The sequence below is a fragment of the Carassius auratus genome, chromosome 46, assembly GCF_003368295.1.
Source record: "Carassius auratus strain Wakin chromosome 46, ASM336829v1, whole genome shotgun sequence".
NCBI lineage: Eukaryota > Metazoa > Chordata > Actinopteri > Cypriniformes > Cyprinidae > Carassius > Carassius auratus.
In genome coordinates, this window is record NC_039288.1 from 18,259,475 (window position 1) to 18,272,065 (window position 12,591).

At 36.8% G+C, this 12,591-nt stretch overlaps 1 protein-coding gene and 1 long non-coding RNA gene across 5 annotated transcripts in view; one reads left to right on the forward strand and one right to left on the reverse strand.

The window, feature by feature from the left end:
• Positions 1–12,591, reverse strand: part of LOC113064454 (CBP80/20-dependent translation initiation factor-like) — a 64,095-nt gene that overhangs the window by 18,937 nt on the left and 32,567 nt on the right. For 3 of the 4 annotated variants that reach the window (XM_026235313.1, XM_026235312.1, XM_026235315.1), the window contains exon 9: positions 12,358–12,426. The exons of the other annotated variant lie outside the window; for it this stretch is intronic. In XM_026235313.1, coding sequence (XP_026091098.1) covers positions 12,358–12,426 — 69 coding nt within the window. The remainder of the gene's footprint in view (positions 1–12,357; positions 12,427–12,591) is intronic. 4 annotated transcript variants of the gene reach the window in all.
• LOC113064455 (uncharacterized) lies at positions 38–8,186 on the forward strand. Its single transcript, XR_003278820.1, has 3 exons — positions 38–661; positions 1,039–1,117; positions 6,769–8,186. It is a non-coding gene; the product is annotated as an uncharacterized LOC113064455 (long non-coding RNA).

The window sequence follows — 12,591 nt, forward strand, 5'->3', positions numbered from 1 at the left end:
CAAAAAAACAAAAAACACAAAACAAAACAACAAATAAATAAATAAATAATGGATATATATTGATGTAACCCAAATTTTGACTTCTGTCATGTGTGCATTTGCTACGTGCTTAAAAGTACAGGACAGCCTGTGCTGAAGGCCTCAGCTGAACTTTAGACTTAGAAGACTTCTATATCAATATGGAAATAAGAAAAGTTAAAGATAAAAGATTTCCACGAAATGTTTATACTTCTAAAAACAGCATGATTCAGAGACGTTTATATTCCATCACACGTCTGTTATTTGGAGTCATTCGAACCCCCCCCTTGTGGGTTCTTAACAAAAGAGAACCAGACGATTAATCTTCTGAGGTAGGACAGTTGGACTTTGAACATACAATCTGCTGACCTTACGAAATAGGGAACTGAAATTAGGCTGCAAGGGCTAGTATGTATTTTCGGAGAAGGATGACGACGGTTTTGATATCTGTCTGAGACGTGGCTGCAGAGACGTGGCATGAGTTTGATACAGATTGGCAGGGCTATAAGAGGAGGCAAATTCACCCCTCTCGCTCTCTCGCTCAGACTGAGTTCAGCCTAGACCCTTCTAGCTGGACTTAGTCTTTTCTCATCTTCTTTATCTTTGATTCCGGGCTCACTTGAATACTTTGAACTTCTCTCAGGTTTTATTCATCTCAGATATGATTATTATGATATTATTTGTTATTATATGAATACTATTATAACTTTTAACTTTTGATATACAGGGTATTGTTGTATACTTTGTATTATTATTTTTAACATCTTGATTACTTTTAATATTATAATGCATTTTGTATTACTTTTAATTGGGCAACATCCATCATACATGGATTGCTTTTAAAACTATATTAATTTTGGGATTTGTATTTTCTATATTTGAAGCTGATTTTAATACTTACTAATCTGTTTGCAAGTTATGAGTTGTATTCTCATTTCCTATATTCTTTGAATAAATTTGCATACTAAAATACCACCCCACCGTCTGACCAAGATTGAAGTCTCATTTTTTTTGCATCAGTTTTGGAGGCACCCGCTGGAGATCGTTGAAGTTTTCATTTTATTAAGTTTTGATGCAACGCAAGACAAAATAAAGAGAGGTGAGTAGCTCATCCTTTTCTCTTTATGGGCTTCTGTGGTGTTGCCTGCCGGGTCTAGGAGATATATCTGTGGACCCACCTCGTTCACTAATCTTGACTGCAGCAAGAGAACGAGCCTGGGTCATAGCCGGTGGTTTAACCGTAGACGGTGGTTTAACCGTATTTGAAAAATCAGCGCGCGCTGGGGGACGAGACGGCGATCCGCGGCATTAAATGTGTTGTTCACTATTGAGGGTTACTGGTAGTGTGGATAAATATCTGCGCTTTACATCCTGCGGGGTTACCGGGGGTGTATTGCGAGCACTTTTGGGTTAAACCGAAAATGCAACAGTATTTTGAGACACGCGCTGTGAGGGTTTACTTACAGCGTGCTGGTCGGGTCTGAATGCCGTCTCTTGTTTTTGGATATAGTCTCTGGGATTAGACTTGGCAGTTTACGACACAAACAGAACCCCACCTTGCGACTAAATTTAGATCAATAAATTGTCAGACGGTGCATTAAGTAAAAATAAGTAGAAATTAAGTAAAAATGGGTGGAAATTAAGTAGAATGAGTAAAGGAATTAAGTAAAATAAGTAAAGATAAGTAAAAATAAGTTAAGATAAATAATTAATTTTTATTAAGTGTATCTGAATTGAATAAACCTTTTCCTTGTTGGATTTGTCAGCACATGAGATAATGGCACCTGTTCAAATAAAAGAAACTCCAAATGAATATGTGATGTAGAAGAAATAAGACAGAAAATGGTTAAAGATGGATTTAGAGAGATTTCGGTTCCACGCAGATAGAGTGAATGGGTGTTGACCCCTTAACGGTCACTCAAGTTTTTTTGAAGATAGACTTGAATTTGCATAATACAAACCTAAAATTTTACAATTCATGACCGAAAATATTTTGTAACATGATTTTGATGTGCCATTTACATGGTAATGTAATTGTCTGATTTTAAAATGGGATTTAAAGGATGAATTTTGAGATTTTATGTTTTCAAGTGATATATCACTTCTGATGATTTATGAAATGTGATAGAGAAAAGGCAACGAGGAAGTCTTCTTTTGTAATGTAGATTTCTGAGTGTGTACTCTTGTCATAAATGAATTTTATTACTTTTCCTACATAGTCTTTTAACAAGAATATTGGTAAAATATATATTTGAGAGTCTTGGACTTTTCCAATGGTATATAGTTTGTCAGGATTGGATTTGATTTGATTGTGGTGTGGTGTAGTCGGCGCAGGCGTCCCGTATTCGGGACGGGGTGACAGTTAACAGGTTGAAGGAAATTACTGATCACAAAGAACAGAAGAAATAGGCACGTGTTTTATGTTGTCTATGGATAAGGAAAGTCAAAGGGCTTTTGACAGACAGAAATGGTAGAATTGTACAGGTTTATAATTTAGCGCAAGCAGCTAGAGAGGCTATAAGATATGTGGGATTTATTAAAAATCTTGTAACAAAGGAGCCGAGAGCCGATATAGGCAAAGCTCCTAAGATTGATGACATTTATAACTGGCAGAAATGTAACAGATTTCTGAGAATTGTGAATATAGTTTGTTATTTCTCCTGGCAGTTTGGAAGAAGCTGAGGCTGAGTGGGGCAAATATGTGAAATTATATTCAAGGTTACCATGCTATAAGCAGGTGGCCAAGTGGGGGTCTATCGAACTATTGGTGTGCGTGATTTACCTAGCATTGTAAACACGCTGCCAATTATGAAATCTAACTGTACTAATTATAACCGCAAATGATTTTGCTACTTAATTTAACGAACTGCGTATTGAAGTACAGCATGTGATTGGATCAGGAATCCAAATTTTTACTAATGTAACATTGATCAGACAGGGCCCTAACAAGCCCTTTGTTAAATATACTGAGCATTTCACATGAGCTTTGAAAGAGTTTGTTGCTACAAAAGAAGCTGTTGATTTGAAATCTCATATACTGTTACACACTGCACACGTGGGGAACCAGAGCTCAAGATATTGTTAACCAAACAAAAAGAGCAGATGATGCAATTGGATCGCCCTCTGTCTCTGTAATTACCTGTTATAATTGTCAGGAAACAGGCCACTACGTAAATAGGTGCCCTGAGCGAGATGGAGAGCGAGGGTTTTAAAAATGTTTAAAAAGGTTCCTCTTTTCAGCAACAGCGACGGCTACCAAAGTAGCCCCCCCCCTTCGGCTTCGCTCTGAAAATAGAGGTGATGCAGAGAAAAGGAAGTCGACATGCAGGCACAGCTTAAGCTGCTGATGCCACAGGCTGACCAAAGCACTTGAGATCAGGATAGCTACATTTTTATTTAGCTACTCCAATTTACATTTTACAAATAAACACATGACTCTTCGAGGATTATCTGATGGCAGTCTTTTCACACAGTCTCAATTAATTCCCTTAATAATTTATTCACTTAAGCAAACCCTTTCGGGTGCAATTCTGGGTTGGAGAAAGTCAAGTTGGCACTGTAGTGGGAATGGATATATTGGAGAAATTGGAAGCAGATATTTTATTAACTAAATCAAATAGTTAGTCAAATTTTGCCAGTTCCCATTCCAGTCGTCAGAAAAAATTTAACTCCTAAATTTAACATTGGAGCTGTTACAGCAAATGAGAAAGAGTCTACTGACTCTCCAATGATACAATATTTTTTCTGAGAAATTTTCAGATTTGTGGTCAACTTCTAAACTTGATGTTGGTCTTTGCAGAATTAAACCTCTAAATGTTTCAGGTCCTGCACCTCCTCCAGTATTCCAGTATCCTCTTCGGAGAGAAAGAGAGAGCGGCACAGGCAATTGTGACCCAGCTCGAGAAAGGGATTGTGGTAAGATGTGCCTCTCAATGTGATTCACCTGTGGCCTGTAAGGAAGCCAGACGATAACTATAGGCTTACTATAAATTACACCGCATTGAATGCTGTGACCACCAAAGCAACCCCATTGTTGCCAATCATTCAACCATTTTAAAAGAATAGTGCGCGCCGTCCGTTATAATTCAATATTGTGATGACATTCTTTTTGCATCTCCAAATAAGGTGCAGCATCTGAGTGTACTCACTCTCTTGTTGAGAGCACTTCAAGAGGCTGGCTTCCTCCTGAACAAACGGGAAGTACAGCTGTTTCAACCATTATTACATTTTTAGGTCAGAGTGTTGGTCGTGAGGGAAAAAGACCTCTTCCAGATCGGGTCATAACAATTACACAATTAAAGAAGCCAACCACAATTACCGGTTTAAGATCATTAATGGGGCTATTTAATTTTAATCGGGTTTATATTCCTGATTTTTCTGATTTGGCTGAACCTCTAACCGAGGCTCTTAAGGGAGGCCTTCCGGGTGCTTCCCCTCTAGAGTGGACAGCAGACATGGCTGAGCCTTTCACTCTTCTCAAATCCGCACTAGCCTCTTCTCCTGCGTTACATGAACAAAACCGCTCCACATTTGGACACATGTAGGCCCGAATGCTTACAACTGCGTGCTGGGACAGCATAAAGGTGACAAAAGTTTTGGAACTGTTGGATACTACTCAATTGTGATTCCTTCTTCTATGAAAGGACAGATGCCATGCTTGATGGCGTTGGACTGTGCAGAGTGAGCACTGAAGTTCACTGAGCACATCGTCGGCTACAACCAGACTATTTTACATACCCCACACTGCTTTTTACATTTGCTACCTGAAACAAAGGTGAAATCGATCTCAAATCAGCGACCTGCTAAGTGGGAAACTGCTCTAATGAGTCCTCAGCTTACTGTTGTTACAGATAACCGGACGAACCCTGCCTCCCTGATGGACAACGAAGGGAGTGCACATGACTGTGCTGCGGTGGTTACTTGTGACAGAGGACATTTCGTCAGAAATTAGACATTTGCAAATGTCATGGACATGTTCGTGGATGGCGGCAGCTTTTATGAGGGGGAAACACGCTACACAGGTTGGGCGGTAGTAGAGGGGAGGATGGGCGAAGTCTTGGCTGAAGGGTCGCTACGGGGAGGAAGTGCTCAGATCGCTGAACTGCATGCTTTGAAAGCTGCTTTAAACTTTACCCTTAAATTAACTGCAAGCGAAAATAGCTCCATTTATGTGAATATTTTTACTGACAGTGCCTACAGTTATCATGTAGTGCGGAGTTATGGCCCTGCCTGGAAACGTTGCGGCTTTCTGACCACCGCCGGTACGCCAATAAATCATCAAACCATTATTAAAGAAATTCTTGAAACATGCAAGAACATTTCACCTAACAGTGTTGCGGTTTGCAAGGTTACAGGTCACAGTACTTTCAATGATTGGTGGGCAAAAGGAAACTCGCTAGCTGATAAGGCTGTGAGAGAGGCGGCCAGGGGTGCATCACTTGGAGAGGTAACTGCAATTTTCCCTGTTCATCCAAATTGTGCAGGATCAGAAACCCTATCTAAATTGTACACAAATGAAGATAATGAAATATGTCAAAAAGGTTAGGAGCTATTTTAACTGAAGAAGGAATTAATGCTCTAAATGAAAAGGGTGTTCCGCCTAGCAGATATTAATTGATCTATACCACAGGATTGCACACCAAGGGGTTCATAAAACTAATACTATGTTACAACAAACATGGTTTTGACCAGAGATGTTACGAACTGTGAGGGACAGATTGTCCAGATATATCCATCATTTACAAACAAAGCCACGATTATGAAGAGGTATGATATCAATAAGCCACAGTCCTCGCCCGCGAGGACCTTTTACACATTGACAGGTAGATTTTATTTTTGTACCCTCTGATCATGGGTACACATCATGCGCATTTAAGGATGCCCGTTCAGTGCCCTCAGCGTCCAAATTGCGGGAGACTTAAAGACTGCTGCATTTAATTTAACGGCTAAAATCCTGTACAAGTGGGGGACAAAGTAATGGTTCAGAAATAGGGAATTTAGGTCCAATGTCTTCCAGGTATGAAGGTCCTTACTCAGTGTTGCTGACTACTCCAACTTTTCTCTCTACTCATTGAAATCGAGCCAGGCTTGACTCGATGGAAGCATCTTGCACAAGTGAAGCCCCTGTTACAGCTTGCTTATACTAACAATATCTCTCAATGCACAATAGATTTTCTTTTTATAGACTAAGGGTACCCTTTCTAAAATTAAGGTTGTAATTAATGTTTGTTTTCAACCTCTGTGAGGTGATAGAGGGTCTGACTTATGTCAGGAGTGTAAGAATTGATTGATTCATTTATCGATTATTTATTTAGTGATTGTTCACTTGCTTCCAGAGAATCAAAATTAACCAAAATTCACCATATCTGTTCCTTAGGTTGTTGATGATACCGTTTTCACTTTGAATTTGTCCAACAGGTGTAAGCTCTATCAGACGAATTGCTGCTAAGGACGAACAATGATTAATGATTAATTGTTTACTTCTCTCCAGGTTTCCAATGCTGAGTTCCCCTGGATCTAATGTATTTATTTGTTTATAAAATGATGAAATGAAACTGAAAACCATAATGTTTACATGGAACAATTGTGATTAATGTTGTTTTATCTGTCTTGTTGTGTCCTTGTTCGTGTGTGTGTAAATGTTATATGTAATGTTTGTCGCTTCGCTTTGGCATTATATGTTTGTGTGTTTGTGTTTGTGTTCTTTTTGTTTCCACATATTTCTGTTCCTACTACTCTAAAACTAAACAGGTATGAGTGCATGCTGATACGGAACCTATCCTGCGTACATTTACCACACGACTGGTTCTAAGGGTGATCCTTTGGTGTGACTTCTGCAACAGTGCAGCTCATCGACGATTCGGGAGAGGTTGCTGTGCTCGTAGCTGGACATCAGTGTTTGATCCCAAGAACTGGACGCATCGTCATCACATCGCACGCTAACTCTACATCATCTGAGAGACTTGTGCTTTAATCTACCAGCTGATATATAGATTTACAAATCCCTACATCAAGATGCCTCACAAGATTATTGATCAAAAAGATTCTTTTACTCCTATTGCTGTCAGCAATGATGAAGAAATGTATGAATTAGAGGTGAAGGGTAAGGAAAGATACGAGATGTTGAAAAAGATCAACGAAAGTTTGGAAATTTGCGACATGATACCCCAATCTGATAAGGACAAATATCTTAAGAAGCTACCCATTAAGAAGAGAAAGTATGATGATAAGTTTAGAGATGGAAAGAAGGGTATGCTGTAGTAAGTCCTCGACCCAGCAAAAGTCCAGGTGAGGTCAGGGGTCGGATGCTTTTAGTGCTCCTCGTCTGATCAGCTTGGTGAAGAATTCCTGTCAACTTTAACGCGGCTGGGGTTAAAGAGGTATCTACAGTCTACCTGAAAAGATTCATTCACTTTTATATTTCCTTTATGCTTACACGATTAAGTGCTTATCTGAAATGTTTTACTTACTTATTTTTTTTTTTCTGCATATGTATTTGTTACCTTTGACTATTATGTATCTTATTTTCAAGGGAAAGGATTTTGGGTGCGAGTCTTTTTGTCAAGACTCGAGTGGGGGACTGATGTAACCCAAATTTTGACTTCTGTCATGTGTGCATTTGCTACGTGCTTAAAAGTACAGGACAGCCTGTGCTGAAGGCCTCAGCTGAACTTTAGACTTAGAAGACTTCTATATCAATATGGAAATAAGAAAAGTTAAAGATAAAAGATTTCCACGAAATGTTTATACTTCTAAAAACAGCATGATTCAGAGACGTTTATATTCCATCACACGTCTGTTATTTGGAGTCATTCGAACCCCCCCCTTGTGGGTTCTTAACAAAAGAGAACCAGACGATTAATCTTCTGAGGTAGGACAGTTGGACTTTGAACATACAATCTGCTGACCTTACGAAATAGGGAACTGAAATTAGGCTGCAAGGGCTAGTATGTATTTTCGGAGAAGGATGACGACGGTTTTGATATCTGTCTGAGACGTGGCTGCAGAGACGTGGCATGAGTTTGATACAGATTGGCAGGGCTATAAGAGGAGGCAAATTCACCCCTCTCGCTCTCTCGCTCAGACTGAGTTCAGCCTAGACCCTTCTAGCTGGACTTAGTCTTTTCTCATCTTCTTTATCTTTGATTCCGGGCTCACTTGAATACTTTGAACTTCTCTCAGGTTTTATTCATCTCAGATATGATTATTATGATATTATTTGTTATTATATGAATACTATTATAACTTTTAACTTTTGATATACAGGGTATTGTTGTATACTTTGTATTATTATTTTTAACATCTTGATTACTTTTAATATTATAATGCATTTTGTATTACTTTTAATTGGGCAACATCCATCATACATGGATTGCTTTTAAAACTATATTAATTTTGGGATTTGTATTTTCTATATTTGAAGCTGATTTTAATACTTACTAATCTGTTTGCAAGTTATGAGTTGTATTCTCATTTCCTATATTCTTTGAATAAATTTGCATACTAAAATACCACCCCACCGTCTGACCAAGATTGAAGTCTCATTTTTTTTGCATCATATATAATAATGGGAACAGCATAAACAAACAAATAAATGCATAACCTGCACAAAAATAAATAAATGCAAATATATAAATTGATTAATAATAATTATTAATAATAATTCTGGTCAACACTGCAGCACAGCATACACAGACTGAATTTGAGAGTGTTCTGGGTGGTCAAAAGAAAAATAAATGCACAAAAATAAAGTAAATAAATAAACACACTAATAAATAAATAAATACACAAACCAAAAAACTAATAAATTATGAGAGACGCTGCAGGATAACACAATGCAATAAGAGTGTTTTGGATGGTTAAGTCAAAATAAAATAAAATAAAGAAATAAATACACAACAATAAATAAATAAAACTCATTAATTAATAAAAAAATTCATTAATTAAGATTTTTTAAAAATAATTTTAGAGAATGGAGATGCCCACACAACAATGATGACAGAGGAATAATACCACTGGAATAATTTTGCCAATGATTTTTACAGATGAATGATAAATACACTGACAGCCAATCAGAATCCACACGCCTTTAAAGAACATGAACATATAAAGTGGCTGACAACAACACACACTTATAATAAACATAAATTCTGTGTGTTGGTGTGGACACTAATATACAGTAGTTATCTACATTACTGTAGTTTGTGATGTGAATGGGCCTGAACCCTAAATAAGAGCAACAGTAATAGTGAAGACTGGCTTATAAACACCACTAATAATAACCGCAGTCGCACACAGTGTGTTAATGTGTGTGTAATGATTTACAGCAGATGTGAGTAGATATGTAAACACCCAGATCTCCATGTTTGCAGCAGACTGATGGGACGATCCATCTTCACCAGATACTGGATTATGGGCTTTACTGTGTGTATACTGTATGACATGTGTATGCATTCTGACGTGTGCATTCAGAGCGTGTGAGTGTACCATGTGAACACAATTGCTGCTGAAGTAGGCTGACTATTTTCTCTTTTCAAGCAAAGACAATATATAATTTTAAGAGTTAAAAATGTTTTCAGACAAACTGTAATGTAACTGAGTTTCAAATGCATTTTTCTGGCATCACTGAAAGCAAAATCCCAAACAATCAACATATTTGATGTTTAATATACAGGATTTTGGACCAGTGACATTTTGCTATGACTAAACAGAAACCAACATGTAAAGCAACATAAAACCTCAATATGAACAAAATGAAACTTTTGCATGTGCAGCATCTTCTAGTGTCACCATTGTAGGGTTATTTTAGCAAATCATAAAAAAATATATACACACAAACTAATAAATATATATATATATATATATATATATATATATATATATATATATATATATATATATACACATAAATAAATATAAATATATATATATATATATATATATATATATATATATATATATACATATACATAAATATAAATATATATACACATATACATAAATATAAATATATATACACACATATAAATAAATATATACACACATATAAATAAATATATATATACATATAAATATATATATATATATATATATATACATATAAATATATATATATATATATATATATATATATATATATATATATATATATATATATATATATATATATATATATACACACACAAACATGAAGTACTAAAAATAAACAAAAAATAAATAACTAAAAATTACAAAAACACTTCAACTGATAATAAAGTGTTATTCAAAATATTAACAAAAACTATAATAGTAAATCAATGAAAATAAAATTACACTGTTATAAAGGAACAAGGTCCATTTTACTGCTTCTACGAAGAATAAAAAAGCACAGAGAGTCTTGTAGTGAACTTAAACAACAACATCAGCAGACACTTTAAAGACGAACGTCTTAACTAGTGACTTCCGGCGAATGTAACCTCTGAGATATACTGTGCTCTTTAAAACACTCACACACACATGATGCCACACACACGGGAATCTCTTCGCTCAGAGGACGGGATTAACGTTTGATTGACAGCTTTAGAGCGAGGCGTCCAGGTTAAGGTCACGATTGACTGGGGTTAATTTTAGGGGAAGTGTGCTGAAAGACAGGTCTGAAATAAGACGTTGAGGTGCTGACCATCACATTCTTCAGGATTTACGCGGGTGTTGTTTCATGTTTCACACAGATGCTTCACGTATCTATTCCAGCAGTAGCGAAAAATGCAGAAATGACACATACAGACTATAACTGAAAAAGTTTAAATGTTTTTGAAGGAAGTCTCTTCTGCTCATCAAGGCTGCATTTATTACATCAAAAATACTTTAATATAATTGCAATTTAAAATAGCTGTTTTCTGTGTGAATATATATTGGTTTGATAAAAACAGCATCATTCCTCCAGTCTTCAGTGTCACATGATCTTCAGAAATCATACTAATATTCTGATTTGCTGCTGAAGAAACATTTCTGATTATTATCAATGTTGAACACAGTTGTGCTGAACAATAGATTTGTGGAAACGGTGATACTTTTTAACTTTCAGGATTCTTTGATAAATAGAATGTTCAAAAGAACAGCATTTATTTGAAAAATAACTTTTTTGTAACATTACAAATTACACTTTTGATTACTGCATCCTTGCTAATATATATATATATATATATATATATATATATATATATATATATATATATATATATATATATATATATATATATATATATATATATATATATACACACACACACACACACACACACACACACACACACACACACACACACACCTATTTAGCATTTTAGCTAATTTCTTCAAGTGTTCGTCAAGGCAAACTGTGCTGTAGTTTCTTTAAAAACTAATGAAAGTAAATCTTAACCTTGCAAAAATGCAAATGTCAACAGAACATGAAAAAGCATTAAGATGAAAAGAGTCTTTGAAGAAACGTTCAGTTTGGAGTAGATTATGATGACGTCCTTGAATATGTTTCTGAGAAAAAAAAAATCAAAGCACTTCTATTCATTTAAAACCAGACATCTGCTCAACAGAATCACAGCCTTCAGATACACAGTTAAGTAATATCTCAATTAGATGTAGAAATGATGAAACAAAGGTTGGGATACAAACGAATAATGATAAACAGCACACCTATCAGAAGGTCTCAAATTTGTGTTCATCTTCGTGCTGATTCTCATTAAATAGTTTACATGCATGTTGTACATTGTGTGTGTGTGTGTGTGTGTGTGTGTACCTCTCACTGACGTACACTTCTAAGAAGCTCAAGAGCCTGATTGAATGTCGTCCACACCCAACCCTTCCTCTCTCCCTCATTCACACACACCACAATACAACGAAAAGTTCTGAGAAAACCTCTTACATAACATTTACATCAAGTGTTCACTTTACACAAGATAAACCCTGATTGACAGGTCCGTCATTGATGGGAATCTTCACTCTTCACACCTGCATCACAACACACCATAACGCAAACATAGCACACCTTTACCTCCACCAGATCTTCTGAACCCATTCCAATATCTCTCACACCCGCCACCTTAATGCCTGTGGATTTGGATTTTACTTCGGAGATACTTTGCAGATCGGAAGAAAGGCAGATGAGGATGAGGACATGCTGTACAGAGGATTTAGGTTGTGCAAGCAGAATAAAGCAAAGAGGACCTCAGGGTCTCCAATCCAGTCTGAAGATGGTTAGTTTGAATCCCAAGAGCAGGTCAGATCCCGTGATCCGGTTCTTGTGAGTGAAGTGGAAGGACAGGATTGAGCGGACAGGATTTAGGAGCTGGACCCGTTTGGGACACTGACCTGGACACTTGTCGCTTCCCCTCGGCTGGTAGCAGCACCGTCAACTGGTCCTGGGGCGGATTGGATCGGCTATGGGTACCACAGGGAGACGACGTGAACAAGGTGGATGGGAGGGTGGAAACAAGGAGGGATGGAAAACAAGAAGATACGAGAAAACTAAATACAACAGAAAGAACAAAAGGAAACGGAGGAGATGGAACAGTAACAACTAACACAAAAATACAGGAGTGAATA